At 35.4% G+C, this 22,832-nt stretch overlaps 2 protein-coding genes across 6 annotated transcripts in view; one reads left to right on the top strand and one right to left on the bottom strand.

Moving 5' to 3' along the window:
• The first annotated feature begins 8,864 nt into the window (after window positions 1-8,864).
• SYCP3 (synaptonemal complex protein 3) lies at window positions 8,865-19,894 on the top strand. 3 transcript variants are annotated; one of them, XM_008705707.2, is made up of 9 exons: window positions 8,865-9,570; window positions 10,225-10,402; window positions 10,910-10,976; window positions 11,120-11,154; window positions 13,376-13,493; window positions 14,321-14,420; window positions 17,489-17,587; window positions 19,609-19,713; window positions 19,841-19,894. In XM_008705707.2, exons 2-9 carry the CDS (start codon window positions 10,270-10,272, stop codon window positions 19,892-19,894), a joined length of 711 nt encoding a protein of 236 aa, XP_008703929.2. In that variant the 5' UTR covers window positions 8,865-9,570; window positions 10,225-10,269. The 3 variants fall into 3 exon arrangements, with proteins under 3 accessions (XP_008703929.2, XP_040493308.1, XP_008703931.2); XM_040637374.1 differs by lacking the exon at window positions 19,841-19,894 and having other exon boundaries at window positions 8,865-9,415; window positions 9,505-9,570; window positions 10,253-10,402; window positions 19,609-19,737; XM_008705709.2 differs by lacking the exon at window positions 19,841-19,894 and having other exon boundaries at window positions 10,253-10,402; window positions 19,609-19,737.
• CHPT1 (choline phosphotransferase 1) overlaps window positions 19,751-22,832 on the bottom strand; it is a 29,397-nt gene continuing 26,315 nt past the window's right edge. For 2 of the 3 annotated variants that reach the window (XM_040637372.1, XM_040637373.1), the window contains 2 exons: window positions 22,617-22,727; window positions 19,751-19,920 (listed from right to left, as the gene is read on the bottom strand). In XM_040637372.1, the coding sequence (XP_040493306.1) occupies window positions 19,876-19,920; window positions 22,617-22,727 (156 nt within the window). In that variant the 3' untranslated portion in view covers window positions 19,751-19,875. Of the gene's footprint in view, window positions 19,921-22,527; window positions 22,728-22,832 lie in introns of all 3 variants that reach the window. The other variant, XR_005836723.1, reaches the window with a different exon arrangement.

Genomic DNA, 22,832 nt, shown 5'->3' with positions numbered 1-22,832 from the left:
TGAGAAACTCTTGTATTTGAAGCTGTGTATATGTGAAAACATTTAGAGAAAGTACAAATTGAGAACTAAGTAAAACCAAGTCCTGGGGAACTCCAACATCTGAGGGTCCACTGAAGAAGGAAGAGTTAACAAAGATACTGAGAAACTGCCAGAATAAGAGGATAGCAAGAGAATGTGTAGCTATAGAAGCTAAGGGAAGACAGAATGAGGGAGGGGAAAAAATGGTTTAACAGTTTTGATTTAATGAGAGTCGAATGAGATGAGGAGCAGAGAACATGCATTTATCTGATTTAGCAACTTGGAGGTCACTGGTCACTTCAGAGTGAGCACCATTTTAAAGTAGAAAGGACCAAAGGTGATTTAGGGTGGTGTCAAGAGTATATGGAAGCAAAGGAATTCGAGGCAACAAGCTTAGGTAATTATTTCTAGAATTTTGATGGCTAAGAGGAAGACATAGGGGAGTAATAGTTTGTTTGGAATTAAGGCCCAGAATTTTTTAAGTTATGTGATATTAGAATATTTGTAAATGTTAATGGGTGGGATAGAGCAGAGAAAGAATGGATAATATAAGATTCTTTTTTTTTTTTTAAGATTTTATTTTATTTATTTGACAGAGATAGAGACAGCCAGCGAGAGAGGGAACACAAGCAGGGGGAGTGGGAGAGGAAGAAGCAGGCTCATAGCAGAGGAGCCTGATGTGGGGCTCGATCCCATAACGCCAGGATCACGCCCTGAGCCGAAGGCAGACGCTTAACCGCTGTGCCACCCAGGCGCCCCAGGGATAATATAAGATTCTTAGAAGACAAGAGGCTGTGGAACTCAGAACACAGGAGGAGCGACATCTTCCCTAGTCTAAGAGGAGGAAAGAATGGACTCAGATTCAGGAAGGCTGTAGCTCTGATGGCAGAAGTTTGGGGGGTTTCAGTGTGAACTACTCCCTCAGGAAAAAAAAAATAGGACTGTTAAATACTAAGTGTGAAAGGGAAGTGTTACTTCCCTTACTAAGTGTTCAAGGTTGAATAGAGTAGAAAAGGCTGGGGACAATGAGTTGCCACAGGGAAAAATGGAGAGAATTTAGGGCAAAGTTGAGGGCCCAACTGAGGCTGGGCCTCAAAAATAAAAGTGCTACAAATTTGTTCCTTTGGGTAGTTTTCTCCAGATACACCAGAGCGAGGGTAGATAGCACAGACCAAGATAGCTGAGTGTTTGCAGAAATAACATTTTGCCAGACAAATGCAGAGAAAGTACAGGTTGTTATTAGCATGAGACTGACTGAAATGATGGAATTTGAATCAAAGACAAGCGAGGGGCTCATGGAACAAGGAAAAGTAAAATGGTAATGGATTGAAAGTCTGAATGAGGTTGGCATGTGGTTATAGTGTGAACAGAGACTAAGTGGGATGGAAAGGTGGGGACGTATTGATTTGGGTAGGATATCTGACAGGGGAATTGTGAGGGTGGAGCAGCTTCAGGTGTGGCCATAAGAGGTGGGGGACTTTAAATGGAGTGCACAAGCAGGTCATTTTAGATGAGGACCTTAAGAAACTGAGAGGTCAAAAGATGAGGGCAAGAGTTGGGGTGAGAAGACTGTGCCAAATCCCATTGTGTTCAGTAAATGAACAGGGGAGACCAAGAAGGAGATGTTAAGGACATCTGCCTAGAAAATTAACTTTCTAGATTATGCTTTTTTTTTTCCTAACTGTGATTGCAAAAATATCAACTAGTCATGTATAATCCTGTCCCTTTCAAACCTCCTAAGGAAGCTTCTTTGTTTTGGTGAGTGGAATTACAGGGTGGATACAACAGAAGCATGAGAAAGTTGTGTTGTTTACAAAAGAAAGTAATAAAGTGACCCAAAAGGGAAGATCCAGGGCAACAGGAAAAAGGAAAAATAGGGAAGAGGTGTACTGGGGAAGCAAGCAAGAGAGGTAGTGGGAGAGAACCGGCAGCTGCCATGAGGCTCTCTTATGGGGACTTGGAAGGAAAGAGCTCCCCGTTAAAGGGATGTCTGTGAAGTTGTTCTGTTTGATGTGCAAAGTGTGTCACCTCACTAAACTCAATAAAATCATATCATGGGCCTATTACAGGCAGAACTGGATGAGACCGAACTCAAGACTGAGAGCAGTGACTACCACAGCGCCTTTCTAAACCAGTCTATGCAAGCAGTCTTCCTTTTGATTAAATAGCTGTGGACTTCTTATATCCTTTTTGAAAAATACTTCCTTAAAGACTCAAAAATGCTTCGTGACATTTTATATCTTCTGAGTAACTCTTATTTTTGAAAAAACATATTTTCCATCCCTAAATCTGCATTTGTTAATAAAATATTAACTCTAATTTTTACTATAAAATTTAAAATTTCTATATTATTTAATATGTCTGGCACTGGTAGCATTCATGTTTGATATTCAGTAAACGGTATACCAGTCACTCAACAAATACCCATTATAATATTAGTAATGTTGATAACTTATGTTTACTGAGTACTTGCTATATACTACTGAGTGCCCACTAGGAGTTTTTATGCCATATTTCACTTTTTAAAATCCAAATTTCTATGAGAGAAATACTATTATCCCCCTTGCATTAGTGAAGAAAGAAACAGAGGCTTAGAAAGGTCAAATAATTTGCCCAAGGTCTCACAGTTAATTGATGGCAGAGCCTAATTTAATTTTGTTCTAAATTTTCAGGTCATGTTTTAAATCATTTTTATGGGCTTCTCCTTGAATAACACTGTACTTGCTGTTAGGTGTCAACACGTGACTGAGCTGCTAGGTGGTAAAATGTGAGCAGAAATAATGTGCGTCCCTTCCAGGTCTAGCCCATTAAACCTCCTACCCAATGCTCCTCCATATTCTTTTCCCATCTAGCTGGCTGGGACAGAGACCACTTCTTTGGCAACTCTGGAATCCACAAGGTGAAGGTGGCAGAGTTTCCATTCGCTTGGGTCCCTAAATGACTGCACACCAAAAGTTCCCTGAGGACCTATTTACTTTCTCAGTACTGTTATAGGAGAAATAAACTCTTTTTTTTTTTTGAGTCATTATACATGCTTGGTTTTATTTGTTGCAGTAATAGTCTACCCTAGCTAAGGCAAACTGGGTAAGAAAAATTTCAGTTATGCACTTCTGTATCATTCACAATTGTATTTGGTTGCATTTCACACAGTAACTTAACTGAATATAATTGCCCACACTGTAGCAGAGATACAAGGAGGTGCAAAATATAAAAGAGGTTTGAGATAACTTATTTGCAGAGAGCTACAATAATTCTCCTGTCTCTGTATGTACAGACTTATGCTGCTCCGCCCATCGGGAGGTAGAATTTGGGGCACCTGGGTGACTCAGTCTGTTAAGCATCGGCCTTTGGTCAGGTCTTGATCCCAGAGTCCTGGGATCAAGCCCCACATCGGGCTCCCTGCTTCTTCCTCTGCCCCTCCTCCTGTTCGTGCTTTCTCTCTCTAAAAATGAATAAAATCTTTAAAAAAAAAAAAAAAGGTATAATTTCTTTCTTCACTCTCTCAAGCTGGCTTCGCCATTTGAATAACTTTGGCACATGGGACAAATGCAGAGGTTTGAAAATGTGCTTTGGGGCTTGTTCTCTTTTGGCTTCAGCTGGAACCCAGAAACCATGATGTGGATGGCTTTAAGTAGCTTCCTGGAGAACCCACTTTGAGGAAAACTGAAACACCCCAGCTAACAGCCCACGTGCCCCCAAATATAACATAAAACAAAACTGGATATACACCACGGGATACACATTAAATATAAAAGGATGTAGGAAGTTTAAAAGTAAACACATGAGGGGCGCCTGGGTGGCACAGCGGTTGGGCGTCTGCCTTCGGCTCAGGGCGTGATCCCGGCGATCCGGGATCGAGCCCCGCATCGGGCTCTTCCGCTGTGGGCCTGCTTCTTCCTCTCCCACTCCCCCTGCTTGTGTTCCCTCTCTCGCTGGCTGTCTCTATCTCTGTCGAATAAATAAATAAAGTCTTTAAAAAAAAAAAATAAAAAAAAATAAAAAATAAAAAATAAAATAAAATAAAAGTAAACACATGAGAAAAGATATCCCAGATTAATACTAAACAAAAGAAACACAGGATAGTGTTATTACCATAAAAAAATAGAATTTAAGACAAAAAGCATTATTAAGGTCAGTACATAATGATTAGAGTTCTCAACTGACAGAAAGATGAATAAATTCTAAACTTGCATGTACCTAACTAGTCTCAAAATACAAAAATAAAAAACTGATAGCACTATAAGGGAACACTTAAAAATCCACTATCAGAATAGAAGACTTTAACACATAACCAATAACTCCTCAGTTATTCCCAGGCCAAGGAGACAAAGATATCAGCAAAGTCTGAAAAGATCTGATGATACAATTAGAAAACTTAATTAGACGGATATATCTAGAACTGAACACCTCCCAATCAGAGCTTACACATTCTTATTAAGCACACATAGAATAATTTTTTAAAATGGCCCTTGTGCTAAATCATAAAGCAAGTAATAACATTTAATATCACAGGTATGATCCAGATTACAGGGTATCAAATTAGAATATTTTAATTAAAAAGATCAAATTGAAGAACTACGTTTGTTTTAAAGTCTAAAAACATTAACTCAGGAGTCAAAGAAGAACTCATAATGGAAATTTAAAATACTTAGAACTTGATGGTAATGAAAACATTGCATATCACAACTTGTGGGATTCAGTTAAAGGGTACACAGAAATTTATCATCTCAAATTAATATCCTGGAAAAGAAAAAAGACTGAAAATAAGCAAGTTAATGATCCAACATAAAAAGTTAGAAAAAGAACAACAAAAGTGAATGGAAGGAAATAATAAATAGCAAAAATTAATGGAAGAGAAAACTAAGATTTAATAGAAAAGATCAGTAAATTATAAAAGTTATTTTTAAAGAAGCCTAATAGCAAAGATACACCTCTGGTGATGTTTAAAAAACAAGACTTGGGGGGAAATCTGGCATATGGAGGTTAACGGTGATCCCCCTGAATCTGAATCTCTCCACACATTCTAAGAACAATAAAATAACAAAAGCGAAAATAAAATCATACATAACCCATACCTTCAGCATTACCAGGAGACAGAGAATACAATGAACTCCTCTAAGAGAAACAACAAATTCCAACAGAGTTCGTGCCATCGCTGCACCCACAGGCTCGCACCACCCAGGCGCCCCACTTTTGTGTCGTTAAGAAGCATTTTAGGGGCACCTGGGTGGCTCAGTGGGTTAAGCACCTACCTACAGCTCGGGTCATGATCTCCAGGTCCTGGGATCAAGACTCGTGCTGGACTTCCTGCTCAGCAGGGAGTCTGTTTCTCCCTCTCCCTCTGCCCCTCCCCCTAGTCGTGCTCTCGCACGCACTCACGCTCTCTCACTCTAATTAAAAAAAAAAAAAAATCTTTAAAAAAAGACACAAAAATATGCTGGAACTAGTGGAAAGATACCCCTTGTTCTTTGTTGGAACATTTTAACATCATTGTCATTTTTTCCTAAGTAAATTTATAAATTTAATGAGATCCCAATAAAAAGTCAAGGTTTTTCTGAAACAGGAATAGAAAACTTGAACAGACCAATAACAAGGAAAGAAATTGAATCAGCAATCAAAAAAGTCCCAACAAAAGCCCAGCGCCAGATGTCTGGTGACCATTCACAGGTGAATTCTACCATACATTTAAAGAAGGGTAAATTCTTCTCAAACTATTTCAAAAAATAGAAAAGGGAGAAAAACTTCCAAATTCATTCTCTGAGGCCAGCATTACCCCATACCAAAACCAGATAAAGACTCCGTGAAAAAAGAGAACTACAGGCCAAATCCCTGATGAGCATGGATGCAAGAATTCTCAATAAAATACTAGCAAACTTAATCCAACAATACATTAAAAGAATCTCTCTCAAAATAAATAAATAAAATCTCCAAAAAAGGTATCTATTGCATTTCTACACACCAATAATGAAGCAGTAGAAAGAGAAATTAAGGAATCCCATTTACAATTGCATCAAAACAGTAAGATACCTAGGAATATACCTAATCAACGAGGTGAAAGACCTGTACACTCTGAAAACTATAAAACACTGATGAAAGAAATTGAAGACAACACAAAGAAACAGAAAAACATTCCGTGCTCGTGGGTTGGAAGATCTGCGAGCCGCCCCCACCCCAGCTCATGCTCAAATAAAATCTTTTAAAAATCCCACAAAACCCTACAATGAGATTCTCTCTCTCTCTGTGCCCCTTCTGCTCTGTGCACTTGCTCACTCACGCGTGCTTTCTCTCTCTAAAATAAGTAAATCTTTTATACACACATGTGCGCACACACACTCCTAAGTGTCTATAATTCAGTGCGGTACTGGTACATGAATGTCAGTGGAGTGTAAAAAACCAGATGTTGACCCAACTCCTTATGACCCATTTCCTTATGGAAATCTAGTGTATAATAAAGGTAGTATTTCGAATCAGGGCTGGGGGGCAAAGGTTGACGTTTTAGTAAATGATGTTGGGATAATTGGATAGATATTTGGAAAAAGATGAAATCAGATTTGTTCCTCACACTATATACAATTCCATCTGCCCTTCAGAGTTTACATTCTAAAGGGGGTTGGGGGAGACAAAAAAGTAAATAAACTATATTTATAATAAAAAATGGTAAGTGCTAGGAGAAAGGTATATGGGGAAAGGGAATAGGGAAAGAGAAGAAATAAAGTGCAGAGTTTGCATTTAGAATATCTAAAAGTAGGGGCAGAAAAGGCCTCAATGATATGAATACTAGCATTTGAACAAAGACTTGTTAAAACGGAGCAAGCCATGTACATAGACTTCATTCCAAATTAGGTAAGAACAGAAAATTACAAGCCAACCTCAGTCATGGAAATGTACACAAAATGCTGTATAAAACAAACATAGCAACGTGCTTAAAAAGTTAATATATCATGATCAACCTGGGTTTATCATAGGAATGTAGGCTTGGTTTAACATTAGAAAAACATATAAATCTTATTCACCACATTAACAAAATAAAGAGAAAAGATCATTTCAATAGATATAAAAATAAATAAAACGCAGCACTCATTCATGATTTAAAACAGAATGACAAAACAAGCAAACAAAAAATTTACTGAACCACAAACAGAAACTACACTTGCAAAAAGAGCAACTACCTACATACAGCATCATTATTGTTAGTAGAAACCTTAGAAACGTGACCTTTAAAATAGGAAGAATGTTCAGTATTAATGCTTCTATTCATCTTTATACTAAACATTCTAGCGAGTACAGTCAGAAAAGAAAGAAAAAAAAGAAGCCGAAGAATTAGAAACAAAAATGTCATTATTCACAGATGATATGATTATATAATCTCAGCCTCTACAAATTATTATATCCAGCTGGATATAAGAATAAGATCAATATCAGAAATCAATAAAATAACATTATAACTTATAAATAAATCTAATAAGTGCAAACCCTGTACAGAGAAAAAAAAGGACTAACTTTATTGATTGATATTAAAGAAATTCTAAATAAATGGAAAATATGCTATATGCAAGAATAGGAAGACTCCATTTCCTCAAAATGAGCTCTAGATTCAATGCAATTCCAATCAAAATCCAACAGGTTTTTTTTTTTTCATGGAACTTGGAAAGTGGATTCTAAAATTCACATGAAAAGCAAAAGCTCAAGAACACACAGAATACTCCTGAAGAAAATAAGGTACAAGACTTGCCCTATTAGATACCAAAGATAGGGCAACCCCTTTGGGTCCCCTCCGTCTTTGGGAGTTTTGTATGATCACTTCGCTATAGTTCAATAAACCTTGCTTTGCTGCACACCAAAAAAAAAAAAAAAAAAAAAGATACCAAAAATATAATAAGGCTAGAATGATGAAAACTGTGGTTTTGGCACAGGGATAGACAGACTGGCCAGTGGAACAGGTTAAAGCAGCAAACTCAAAAACATGTAGAAACTTATCATACGAAGGAACATAGCTGTTATAGGGAAAGCATGCAGTATTCAATAAATTGGGTTCCACGTGGGGCAAAAAAAGTAATTGGATCCTACCTTGACACCAGGCACAAAAATCGATTCTAGACGACCAAAGACTTAACAACTAAAAAATAAAACCTTAAAACATTTATATTTTTAGGACTTCAGGATAAAGATGTTTCTTTGAAAAGATTCAGAAAAAGTCATAAAGATTAATATCCAGCATATATAAAGGCTTAATTAAAAATCAACAAAAAAACCCAAATAGATATTTTGAGGAAAAGGAAATCCAAATAGCCAATAAGCATAACAAGAGTTTAATCTTATGAGTGACTGGAGAAATATAAAGCAGACCTCAAAGTAGTATCATTTTATACCTGCTAGAATGGCAAAATTAAGAAATCTGACTATACCAAGTGGTGAGTATACTGAACAATGGGAACTCACTCTGCTGGTGGGGTCATAAATTGGAAACCATTTCAGCATTACTGAATATCATCCAGTTTATGACCCAGCGACTTCACACCTAGATTCTCTGCAAACACTTTAGCATATATGCATGAGATCAGAATTTCATAGTGGCATTGTTTATATAGGTTATGCTCTGAAAGCAGTCCACATGTGCACGGCCAAGAAAATCAATGAATAAATTGTGGAAGTGAGTCACAATATTATACAGCAGTGAAAATGAAAGAACCATGGCTACACCTAATAATAAAGATTCTTAATGACGTAATGTCAAGTAGAAAGTGAGTGGTGGAATATTACAAAGAATATGGTACTTTTTTTTTTTTTTTTTTTTTTTTTTTTTTTTTTTTTTTTTCCCACAAACAAAAACACAAGCTTTTTTTTTTTTTTTTTTTTTTTTTTTTTTTTTTTTGGTTCCACTCAAACACAAAACCAAGCAAGGTTAAGGGCATTTATGTGTGGTAACAAAACCTGGAAAATGGGAGGGAAGACATTTACACAGAATTCAGGGTAATTAAAAAAATACCTCTGAAAGGCGAATTAGGGGCGGGGATGGGATGGAAGGTCTTTCCTGAGGAAACCCCAAGGGTTCTGGTAAAATTCTACTTCACAAATTAGGTCACGTGTTCATGTTTTGTAACATATATTCTGCAATTTTCAAATATTATAAAAAACTTAAACTTAAGTTGAAAAAGAAAACTAGACAGGAACATACCCCAACAACGCTAGTCTCGACAGGCTGCGGCCCGTAAGACATTCTGGGTCAGCAGTCTCGTGGTCAGTTGCCTGTGGGGGCGGAGCCTGTGGCCTTCTAGACGCACGCGCGCAGCCACCAGCCAATCAGCGACGCCCTCAGGCGAGGCGATCCTGGCTTTTCTCCCGCGTGAATTCTGAGTTCTCTCAGAGGATCGTCGCGCTAGCCAAGCGGACGCCTCGGGTGAGCGTCTGGGGCAGTCTAGGCTGAAGTGGCCGGGCACCTGTCTGGAGACCTATACCTGTGGTCTTTGACCTTTGGGTTTTTTTCAGGCGTGAGGAGGGGAGCACTTTTTCTAGCGCGGGAGACCGAGCCAGAGGCTACTCGTGATCTGTGAGGTAAATCTTTCCGATTTACTTGGGGCCTCTGACAGGAAAATGAAGTCGGTGAACTTCTCTGAGGGCAGGGCCAGGCGAGGGGCGGGTGGAAAGCAGCGGGCTGAACAGGGGTCTGAAGGGTCGCGACTGGCTGGGCAAGTTCATATCCCGGGGAGCAGGGTGGGCCTTCGTCCGTCTGCGCGTCTCTCCCTCGTGCGCGCCCCAAACCTGTCAGAAACAGGATGAACTAAGGGCTTCCCTTCCTTTGTCCTCGATGCCTGTGTTGTGAAAATCTTACGCGGAATCGTTATTTCTAGAGGCCCACATTGCGGAACGTTTTGTTTTATATTTATTTTGCTGTAAGCTTATTTTGGGGCATGCTCACAGGATCGAACCTGTCAACAACTACAATTTCATTTTGTGACGGAAATGCGCAAACTAGAATCTAGCCCGAGTTTAGCCAGATTCTGACACAAGCGGAACTAAGATTCAGATCTCATAGCTCTCAGATCCCAGCTCTCCATCGCCGACCTGGAATCAGGGTCGATGCTGTCATTATCATCTTTGTTAATTTTGGGCCGACAAAATAAGTTGTTATTCAACTAAGATAATCTTTATTTGATATCGCTAATTTTGAAATTTACCAGTTTACTTAAATGGTGTCTTTGGATTCAGAAGATTTCAGAGATTTATTTTTTAAAAGTCAGAAGACATCTAAATATGGTGCCCTCTGGAAGAAAACATACAGGGAAATCTGGGAAGACATCATTGGAGGAACAGGTTATAAGAGCCTATGACTTTGAGAAAGAAGATAAAAAAGGTCTGAGTGGTTCAGAGGAGGATGTTACTGAAGGTACGGTGTATCTAATATTTTTGGGCGGTGACCATGTCCTGTAGTTCATTCGTTTGGGATGCATTATATTTTTAGACTCTAATAAAACTTTATTTGTAAAGCATTTTCATGTACTTCGTGTTTCTCATTTGGCATTCAAAACGTTTACACAGCATGTTACCTTTACAGTCATTATTCTCCAGATGTCTGCTTCATTAAATAAATAAATAAATAAATAAATAAAATATATAGAGTAAATATATATAATATATAAAGATAAATAAAAACCTGGGTTACTATGACATTAACACAGAAAGGCTTGCAAAATTGTTCCTATAAAATGGTCCTGGATCCTGATTTAATTCCATTTAACTGCAGAGCAAGTACTGTATTTATGTGTCTGCTTTAAAAAGTTAATGTTGGCAAAAAAGCCTACAGGGCCTCAAAATTAAGATATTGTACCATTAAAAATTACCAAAATGGAATACTTTGTTTCAAAAATATTTTTCTTTTTTATTGTCAATGTAGGGAAGACTCCAGTAATTGAGAAGCATGGGAAGAAAAGGACTTCTGCAGCAATATTTGAAGATGTGGGGTGATGTGCTCAAAATAATTTTTGCCTGTTACATAAAGTACTATAAGAAAAATCTACTTTGTCCAATGAGTATTGTATGTAAAATACATTGTATGTGTGATATTTCAATCCTTAATTAAAATTTTTTTAATGTAATTTCACAGGGGTGAAGTACAAAATATGCTGGAAAGATTTGGAGGTATGTTTTAGGAGATATTTGTCTTTTAAGATAATTATTTAAAACCGTGTAACACATAACCTGTGTAATAGGAAATGTTAATCAGTTAATCAGTGCCTTGTCCTCATATATAAGATTTTGTCTAAGTATGTGTGATTCAACTGCATAGATTTCCTTACTTAATCTTCTTCAGTTGTCGATGTGAAGAGTAAGAATGGTATTAACAATGGTGAGGTAAGAATAGTATTTTTATTTTATATATGTGTGAATTTAATGGATTGTGCAATTTTAGAACAAAAATGGAAGGGGAAAGTCTCTACCCCTGTTTGTATGAACTTTTCACGAGCTCACAGATCAAGTGTTAAAAACACGTATCTGTATATATGTCAGCTTTTCATTTTCTCAATTTAGTTATTTTCTAGGACATTCCTGTGTTCTTTTCTTAGGGGCAGTATAAATTGAAACCTTTAAAATACCTCTCTATTGTTATTTTTTACATTATTAATATGTATTTTAGGAAGGAAACCCTACTAGCTGGTAAGAAATACACAATCAGATAAAAAGTTTATAAACCTTAAATGGTATATTTAATATTAGTTACATTAATTGTTAGGGGATAGTATTCTTTTTTTTTTTTAAGATTTTATTTATTTATTTGAGAGAGAGAGAGCATGCATGAGCCAGGGGAGGGGCAGAGGGAGAGGGAGAGAGAGAAGCAGACTCCCCGCGGAGCAGGGAGCCCAACACAATGTGGGCCTAGATCCCACGACCTGAGGATCTTGACCTGAGCGAAAGGGGGATACTTAACCAACTGAGCCACCCAGGTGCCTCAGGGGATAGTATTCTTTAAAAAGAGTCAGTATTTGGTTCCTCTCTATGGATTATTTATTCAGTCAAGTCTTTTTTGAAAGCTTTATTTGGTAGTGGAAAAATGTTTGTTTTGTACTCTGTCTTCTAAATTTATTGTAGGTGGATATTGGAAATATAAAATATTTGTATAGTAATACAGATCCATCATGATTACTGAAAAATAATTATTGATGGTAGATTCATATGCATGTGTTTAGCACAGCATTTTCGAGGTATTTAAAGTTTTATGAAATACAGTACTTATGGGTAAACATGTCCTATAAAAAGCTCCAGAAATCATTGCTGTACACCTGAAGCTAATGTATAACATTGTGTATCAACTATACTTCGGTAAGAAAAAATTTTTCTTTTAATAAGTCCAAGAAAAAAAAGTTCCATAAAAATATTTAGAAGGGTTCTTGAATGAATATATCAAGATACTTACTTAAATTAAGACTTTTCTATGCTTGTTTTTTATCTCTTCTGGTAAAAATTATATTTAAAAGTATCACAGACTGTATTTTTTAAAAATAATTTTCTTATTTAACTATTTTTCTCCCTTTTGGATTCTTTTTAGATTATTTATTTTTGTGAGAGAGAGAGAGAGCAGGAGGGGAGGGGAGGGTGGCAGGCAGAGGGAGAAGCAGACTTCCCGCTGAGCAGGGAGCTCTGATGCAGGACTCCATCCCAGGAGACTGGGATCATGACCTAAGCCCAAGGCAGACACTTAAGCGACTGAGCCACTGTCTCTTTGGGTTCTTTTTAAAAATAATTTTGTGTGTTTCATATGATGCTTTCTAGCAAAAACTCATATAAGTGAGTTCTTTCTGTTGGGGAGTATTTTCCAAATTTAGAAAAACTTAGCCTTTATTAGTGTTTTCTCACAAGGGAGTTAAAGGGTCTGTCTTTGAAACTCCCCTTTTTTCATGTTTAGCTTTTTCAATCATCTCTAAATTAAAAAATTAACTCTAGTTAGGAAAATCAAAGTAGGGATACTAATAGCTGAAATCTTTCTTAGAAGAAAAAGCAAATAATCTTCCTTTCTAATATTATACCTACTTTAAGATTTAATTTAATTTTTGAAAGATTTTATTTATTTGTCAGAGAAAGAGATTGAGAGAGAGAGAGAGAGCACAAGCTGGGGGAGCAGCAGGCGGAGGGAGAAACAGGCTCCCCACTGAGCAAGGTGCCCAGATGCTGGACTTGTTCCCAGGATCATGACCTGAGCCGAAGGCAGAGGTTTAACCGACAGAGCCACCCAGGCGTCCCCAAGATTTATTTTTAAATGTCTTTCCAAAACTCTTGAACCAGTTATATCCCTATTTAATTTGAATATGTGGGAACAAAATAATTTTCAACAATAAGTTTTAATGAATATTTATTTTCAATAAAGCTGACATTAACAAGGCTCTTCTTGCCAAGAGAAAAAGACTAGAATTATATACCAAGGCTTCTCTCAAAACTAGTAACCAGAAAATTGAACATGTTTGGAAAACCCAGCAAGAGCAAAGGTAAGGTTGTTGGTTTTTTCACAGCTATGACATCTGTATCATTTCTTAGTATTCATTGCTGCTAATTATGAAAAATACTATCATTTTCTGTTTATCAGGGTCTCTAGTAAAATGTATATTTGGCTTGATTTTTCTTTAAGTCCATTAGTCCTGTAACCTTACTTCTTGACTTGAGATATATTTCTTAAAAATCAATGCAGATTATCTTTTTCTCCATTTAAATAACAATTGAGTTTTTTACTCTAAGGGTTATTCATATTCATTCTAGAAATATACCAACTGAATAAAAATTAAATGTCATAAATTATTAGCCTTCTGATAGTTACCTGTTTAACAATGCAGAAAAAGATCAGTCTTATTGTAAATATTACATCTGTGTGTTTTAGCTAAATTGACTTAATTGTTCTTTTTTACAAAATCACTGTTGTACCAAAATGGGGAAAAATTAAGTGGAATATTTCTATTTGGAAATCTTACATGATAAACATAATAACTTCGCTGAATCTATTTATCATATCAGAACCTATATTTGTTTGGAGAAAATAAAAAACTACTTGGAGATGAAATGGACTTTTCTGGAAAATTTATATATATAATAAAACTTCTATAGTTTTTAAAAACTAAAGCATGTGAGAAGGCTTTTCTGTTAGCTGGTTAGGAAAAGAAGTACTTCCAAAATCAGCATAAATCATAATTTTACTTTTTGGTTTCATATTTGAAAATTTAAGATGCCATTAGTTCCTTCTTTAGTATTTATAACGTATGTCAAATTTTGTTTTGAATATTTTGGTATAAAATATGAAAATATTCATTGTTATGTTTTACAGGCAGAAGCTTAACCAAGAATATTCTCAGCAGTTTCTGACTTTGTTTCAGCAGTGGGATATAGATGTGCAGAAAGCTGAGGAACAAGAAGAAAAACTAGCTGTTAGTATCACGCTTAATTTTATAATCAATTATAACCAAGTGTCAAGTAGGAATGGAGAGCCTAGCTGTGTAGTAGATCTATGACACTCAGCTGGATTCCATTTCCCATGCCGGCTATGTGTTTTGGTCCTGCTGAATGGTAAACCAGATAATTACAGGCATATACCATGCTTATAAAAGCTGTTGGCCTTTGCTTCCTATATTGGTTGTGATTCTTGCAGTTCCAAGTGACAGAAATTGTCAAAGTACAAAAGAAGGATTAGTTTATATAAAAGAAGTCCGGGGTAGTTTAGCTTTAGGCATAGCTGGATGGGTGTAAGGAAGGATTGCTTATAGTGTCATTTGGGCTCTGTCTCCAATTCTTAATAGGCTCTTTCAATGTAGTAAGCAAGATAGCTTCTTGCAATTTAAACTTACTACAAGTTTAGTAACCCCAGTGGACTGGGTTTTTCTCAATAACTAGCAGAAAGAAAGTCCTCTGGAGGAATATCACTGATCTAGTTTGGATCATTTGCCCATTCCTGAACCAGGCATTATGGTCAAAACATGGTTTACTCTTAATGGCCAGACTTGGGTTACATGCTCATCTCTATGGGAGGTGGAAGTGAGCCCCACCCACATATTACATAACTACATTAACTATCCTTTTATTTCATTCTTTCATTTATAAAATTATCACACATTTCTTATTTAAGAGCTTAGATACTATTAATATTAAATAATTTTAGGCATTGGTTGATCAGGTCAGTTTTGTAAATGTTAATATGAAACATCCAAGGGGATGTGTTGAGTAGGCCATCGGTATAGGAGTCTGGAGTTCTGGAAAGAGATATGAGTTGAACATACAAAGTTGGGAATTTTCAACATGAAGACAGCATTTAAGCCATGAGATTGGATGAGATCACCAATGGAGTGATTGTAAATGTAAAAGGGAGGTCTAAAGACTGAGCTCTGGAATAAATACTTCAGTGTTTGGAGTTCAAGAAGAAGAGAGAACCGGTAAAAGAGACTAAGAATGAGTGACCTAATAGGTAGGAAAAAAATGACTTGCAAGTGAAGTCAAGAAAGCCTTTTAAAAGGGAGAGAGGATTAACTTTGTCATATGCTGCTTAAGGATGAAATAGGGTGGATTTGGCAATCTGAAGGTTGTTGGTATTCTTGAACAGAATGATTTTGGTAGAAAAGGGAGTGCAAAAACTTGATTAGAATGAATATAAGAGAGAATAGGAAAGACAGAAATAGGGTGGTGGTCTGAGTAGAAAAGAAATAGTGTGTGGTTTTTGTTTAAGAATGGCGAAAGAGCAACATGTTTTTGTGCTGACAAGAATAATCTTGAGGGAAAAATAAAAAGTAATGGGAAGAGGAGAACAGTTGTTGAATTCTTAAGAATGGTTGGAACATGTGAAGAAATTGGTGGTAGCAGAGAACAAGGATAGTTGTCCTTAAAAACAGGGAAGAAGTTAGAGTATGTGATCCTTAAAAACAGGGAAGAAGGTAGAGTATGTGAGCACAGATGTAGATGTGTAGATAGAAACTGTGGTGGAGACTCAAAATTCTTTTTGGATTACTTGTGTTTCTTTAGTGAAGTAATTAAGGTCCTTGGATGATAGAAAACATGTTGCCTTTTGAGGTCAAATGAGTGGATCTTTCATGAGTGGATCAGTGAATAGACTAGGGAAATATAATTTCCAAGCAGCATTAAGGATCAAATTTAAGCTTGTGATCACAGTGATCATAGTTTAAAGTGAGACCTCTCAGCATAATTGTGGGGTTTTCTCCAGTCTGCCCAGCTGCAGGGATGTAGGCAGAGTAGCTAGAGAGTTGAATTTTCCAGGATTGGGGTTTAGCCGAAGAAGTGTGACAGAGTAAAAATTGGGCAGGATATATATGAAAGGAGTAACTATGATTGATCATAGAATTTAAGCAGGGAAGGAGGAAAGTGAGAATATGGGGATAGGGATAGGGGACAGTGAAAACTAGGTATAGGATGAGTGGATTTTAGGTATTGGTAGAGATTGAGTTGTAGTACTAAGAGTGAGCTAGAATGGTAGGCAGGTAGTAGTTGAATAGTGGGCTATATGGAGAAACAGCATGAATAATGAATGGTTAGACCTGGATTCTGGAAACATACTCTTTGGAATCACATCCTGGTATGACCAAATGCTAGCTGTGAAACTGGAAAAATTATCTTTATGCCTCGGTTTCCTTATCTATGAAAGGGGAGTAATAATACCTATCTCATAGAGTTGTTTTGAGGATTAAATGAGTTCATACATGTTTATTTAAAAATGTTTATTTAAAAAGTTTGCAATCTACACAGAGTATGACTTTCTATTGTCTTAGTATGATTTTCTATTGTTAATACTATGTAGAAGTTGTAGTTATTGGCAATGACAAAATCTAAGATATGAGCATGTACGTGAATGGCTAAAGCAGGGTGGGGGACAAAAACCATTGGTGGAAAGTAGCCCAAGGAACTGAAAGATCAGCATTATGGAAGGATCATATGTGTTGATATGGAAAGCACCAATTAAAACATATTTTGAGTATTTTGGGGGTGCCAGGGTGGCTCAGTCAGGTAAGCATCTCTTTTTTTTTTTAATTTTATTTATTTACTTCTGAGAGAGAGCGGGCACAAGCAGGGGGAGAGGCAGGCAGAGGGAGAAGCAGGCTCCCCGCTGAGCAAGGAGCCCGATATGGGACTCGATCCCAGGACCCTGGGATCATGGCCTGAGCTGAAGGCAGACGTGTAACCAACTGAGCCACTGAGGCGTCTCTAGGCATTCAGTTATTGATTTCAGGGTTGTGAGTTCAAGCCCTGCATTGGGCTCCACATTGGGCATGAAGCCTACATTCAAAAACAAAAACAGAACATATTTTGAGTATTGCTAAATGTTCCAGTGACTGGTAGGATTATTACTGTTGTATATTAGTGGTGAACTTGGTCATAATAGTTAAAACTGTTGATTTAAAAACAACCATTCCTTTTAAGTTTAATGTAGAATTATTTTTTGCTAAATTTTAAATTTTACCCAAATTGTTATAATTCTTTTCTTTTACATTTGTAGAACATGTTTCGACAGCAACAAAAGGTTTTTCAACAATCTAGAATTGTTCAGAGCCAGAGACTGAAAACAATTAGACAGTTATATGAGCAGTTCATAAAGGTCTGTTGTTTTTGGTTATTAATAGATTCTTATATAACATTATATTTGGAAGTAGAAGATAATTTTTTCCTTCTAAGTTTAAGGGAAAAAACATTTGCTTATATATTTTAAATTCTTAACTACCTTCCATTTTAATTTGTTAAATATATTTTTACTTTATGATTCTAATGTTTTTGTGGGGATTCTTTAAAACAGGAAATGGTAATTGGGAATTTTACCTAAATGTACATAATGTGCATAAAATTCATACTTTTAATAGTTCTATCTTAACTGAAAATAGTCCATAGGTCATTTGTAAGTAGTCTTTTACTTGTCTTTGTATCTCCAGTGTTTGCTAAATAGAAAGTACCCAATTGAAAATGAGGAATATTTTGTATTTTCTAATGTACTATGTACGTATTTTATGGCATATTTCCTTTTAGGATTGTTAGTGATTAAAAATGGCTTTTTATGCCATCTTATAATCATAAGAGATGGCCCAGACATACAATAGAATGAAAAAGCCAGATGATTAAAAACGTGTGGATTGAGAATTATCTGACACATACACATATTAGCAAATTGTGGTTTGTGGCATTGACCTCTTTTAGTAACTGTTCATAGGAGTTCATTGGAATCCTACACATACTTTTTTTTTTTGATGTGGGGATTCTTTTAGATAATCTTGTTCAAATGTTAAAATGTCACCCTTTTAAAGGAATCGGGATGCTCTGAGTAAACTAGTAGATTTTTAAAGAACTTTAATATGTATTCCAAAGTTAGTTTTAAAAGTGTTTCCAATCAGCTTGCTCTAATGCTCCCTAAAAACCATTTAATTGGTGTGAAGATTGATAAAAGTACTAAAAAAGATTTCTTCTAAATCTGATCACTAAATGTTACCACTTAGGCTGGGAACTTTAGTATATTTGACTTGTCCGTCTCCCTTATTCTTCATATCCAGTAGGTCCTGTAATTTTTACTCCTGCAGTGGGTTCCTTTTTTTAATTCCCAGAGCTATTATTCTAGTTTACAACCGCATCCTTCTTTGCTTATACTATTAAACCTCAACTGATTCTTTTCTGTTCTCCAAACTACCCTTCATAGGTCTGTCGTTATTATTTTCCTGAAACATCTCTTCCCTCTGAAAAAGTCAGTAGTTTCTCATTTTCAGTTCTTAGGTATTCAAGTTCCCTCCCATAATGTGATTCTTTCTCTCTTTATGCTTCAGTTGTTAGATTTGTCCGGTAACTCCCACCCCTCCCAGATAATTGCTTTCTCTAAACTCACTGATTGTGTACTTCCCTGCTTTTATTTATGCTCTTGCTCTAAAATACTTTTAATTACTTTTTCTTTCTCTATTGAAATTTTACTCTTTTGCCAACTAAATCAGAATTAATCCCTATTTTCTACTTCGTTGCCACAAGTTGCATTTCCATTCCTACTATAAAATTTTGCATTATTTCTGTTTATATGTTTCTTCTTACTGGAATAAGGGAGTGATCATGTATTAATATTTTTTAATTTCTCCACAACACTTAATAAAATACTTTTTATATAGTAGGAGTTAGGATCACTATTTTTTAGATGAAAAATAAAGGTTTATATTGTAATTTGTTTTTCATAAATTGAAAAAAGAGGCATATTATAGATCATTTTATTCCTTCTTATGAATTCACATCACATTGACTATCAGTCATAATAACATAATAACTACATGATATTTAGAAAGCTTGCTAGAAATTTTAAAAATTATGGTATTCTTTTTTTTGTCCTATTTTGACCTTAGCAGCTCATTAACCCGTTATTTTGAGCAAAATACACTACTCATATACCTCCTATAATAATATTTGATCCATGTCTGAAGCTTTTATTCCTTTAGTGGGTACTTTGGTTTCCACCGTTACTTAGAATATTTTCATTTGGAATAAATAATGCACATTATTTGAATACTAAAAAGTTCCTACTTTTGAAAATTAATTCTACAAGCTTAGAATCTGAGATGAAAAGTGGTAGTTGGTAACAACTGGCCTTTTGTGTTTTAGAGTATGGAGGACTTGGAGAAGAATCATGATAATCTACTTACTGGTGCACAAAATGAACTTAGAAAAGAAATGGCTATGTTGCAAAAAAAAATTATGATGGAAACTGTAAGTCATTTTATTTTAAATTGAAAAAAATAAGTAATGCAAGCATTGAAATATTTTATTTGCTGAAATATGTAAAACACTTATCTAAAAATTAAACAAATGTTTAATGTTTCCTTTCATGTAACAGCAGCAGCAAGAGATGGCAAGTGTTCGAAAGTCTCTTCAATCCATGTTATTCTGATGACTCTTTGAAGGAAGAACTTGAACCTAAGTAATATGATACAATTATAATATTAGCTAAGAGGCACGTAATTCTTTAAGAGTGGTTTAAAAATTCTAGTTTAAAATAATACATCGTGTTAATTGTTAGCTTAAGTGCAAGAACCCTCCTTCTGTTAACCTTCACATAAAGCTGAACAGTTATGTGAGTAGTAGCAATTCCTAAATTATATATACCAAGCTTCCAGTTCTTTCATAGTAATAGTAAATTTTTCTCTTTAACACTTCTCAATTAACTTTTAGCAATAAAGGTTATTTAATTTCAGGTTTTGGCTTCTGTGTATTTGTATTAGTCCCAAAAGGTAGAAAGCACAAGTATAGAAGGTCATGTTGTTCTTCTTTAAGAAAAAATATACAAACTCTATGTTATATGTATATGCTACTGTATATACTTGTTACACAGCCAATTCTAATGAAAATAAGATTTCAAAAGAAAATTATTCTATTGACTTCTATAATTTATTAAAAGCAACCCAAGTTTGTGTTCTGAAATAAATTAAACTGCTAAAAACTATTAAGAAAACCAAACAAGATATATAAATATCAGTTTTAAGATATGGATTTGTGAATATGTCATTTCCACAAAGACATCAAAATGCCATTTAATTGGGCTTGGTCCACATTAAATGACACATGCCCTTAGTGATGATTAAAAGCATATCATTAACATACCTAATTACTTATAGTTTAAATACTTCACATCTGTCTTTAAATTACCTAGAAAATATTTTGTTTTTCAGTTTTAATATTCAGTAAACATATGGAAGTTTGATTACATTCATTTCCAAACTTGAACAGTTAACTTTATACCTTGTCACTAAAAATTTGCATTTTTTAAATACACAATAACATATGAAACAGTAGGCTTAATAAATATTAAATTGTTTCAGCATTTGTTTGAAATATATCAGCTAAACTTACTATTTTTTGCTGAAATTTCTTTCATTGAATCATTCAAAACCAAAATATCCCTATTAGGAGGAGAGGACTGATTTTCTCCTGTTTTTTCATGTTTTAGATTCTAATTTTTGCCCCTATAACCCACCTTTACCTTAGTTCTAATATTTTCCAAGTTTTAAAAAGCAAGTCCATACTGATTTTTTTTTTAACTATGATAACATATACAGGAAGAAATTAACAATTATCTAACATTAAGGAGCCAGTAACTAAATTTTGTAAAGGACTTCTTTTAAGCCAAAGTTTACGTTGTAATATAAATCTTAAGTACTATTCAAACACCCAAAAAAGTCCTATTGAGTTTATTAATAGTTGGAAGCAAAATAAGTACTCCAGAGTGGTTTCTGTGTACTTAATACACACATTTTTTCCTTTCAAGGAATATCAACTTTCACTATTTTTTCAATATGCCTTTTTATTGCTTAAGCTGTAGTATGTGTTCATTACTCCTTTATTTTTTGATTATTTCATCATATGGCTTATGGTCTACAGAACTGTTGGACAAAATTAAAAATAAGGTAAGATAGGGAGTCCGATCCTTATAATAGTTCTAATACGCATAATGAGCAACATAAATACTTTTAAGTGAAGAAACCGTACATAATGTATTTGGTGATGAGATGACTGATATTTATATTTATCCCCCTTATGAGTTGTCTATTTAACTTTGGCTGATATTCTAAAGGGAAGATATTTTCGCCATGTTGTCATAAATTACTAATTTCCTTTTTTTTTTAAAGATTTTTAAAAGATTTTTTTAAAGATTTTATTTGAGAGAGTGGGCGAGAGAGAGAGCATGAGGTAGTGGGGGTGGGGTGGGATAAGAGGGAGAGGGAGAAGCAGGCTCCATGCTGAGCAGGGAACATGGGGCTGATCCCAGGACTCTGGGATCCTGACCTGAGCCGAAGGCCTATGCCCAACTGACCCACCCAGGGGCCCAATAAATTACTAATTTTCTTACATCAACCTTGCTTTAGCTACTTTTTTATGTTTCTAAAAGGGGATCTTTAATGTCCACTTTTTTTGTGACAATGAAATTTTAACTCAGAATATCAAGGAATGATGTATAAAGATTCATTTGTTTTTCTGAATTGGTAAGACAAATTCCTTTTACTAAACGTAAATAATAGACAATTCTGGTAGCCCTTTTAAATTCTAGTTGCAAGCAAGTATTTCCTTTTATACGACAGTTAACATAACTCTTGAAAAATGGCTAATTAAAAAATATAATTTCTTACGACATCATTTAACTCAGTAATTACAGTATTACAATCCATGCACTTATGCAGTATTATGAACTCATTTGTCAATTTTTTGCAATTGAAGTAAGCATCACCCTTATGATGGCTAAAATCCTTTAAGCCCTGAGTTTTTATGTAAAGGAAAACCCCGAGTACCTGATAAAGACTTAAGACAAAGAGACTGACCTTTGGAACTACAGTAGTTTACTTTCTTGTCCTCAAAAAATTGAAATTTCTTTCTTTCATTTTGTTTCTAACTAATGTATAGATTGTAATACTCTGATAATACCTGTGATCAAAATGTTGATACACAATGAGGGCTTCACAACTGAAATAAACAATGGAATCTACAGGACTTAATGTTTTATATTCAAATATAACCTTATTGTATACTAGCCTCCTGCAAAGGGGAATTTCCTTCACTCATAGGTTCCCCTAACTGCTTCTCCTCTTTTCCTTGGGCTATTAGTCAATATGCTTGTGAACCTGTTCAGGTGCTTCATGATATGAAGTCTTGAAGATATTTAGATGAAGGTGTCTTGAAATTTGCAGGCACAAAGCACTAAAGTACATCATCATATCAAATGAAGAAATGACCTTTGGAAGCAAAAAATAAAATGAATTACGGTCTGCCTTTTCTGAAGCAGCAGATATTTTTCTCTCCTCCTTCCCTCCCCCTCCCCCTAGATCTCAAACCTTAAC

The sequence above is a fragment of the Ursus maritimus genome, unplaced genomic scaffold (assembly GCF_017311325.1).
Source record: "Ursus maritimus isolate PB19 unplaced genomic scaffold, ASM1731132v1 scaffold_21, whole genome shotgun sequence".
Taxonomy (NCBI): Eukaryota; Metazoa; Chordata; class Mammalia; order Carnivora; family Ursidae; genus Ursus; species Ursus maritimus.
This window is presented reverse-complemented; position numbering and strand designations above follow the sequence as displayed.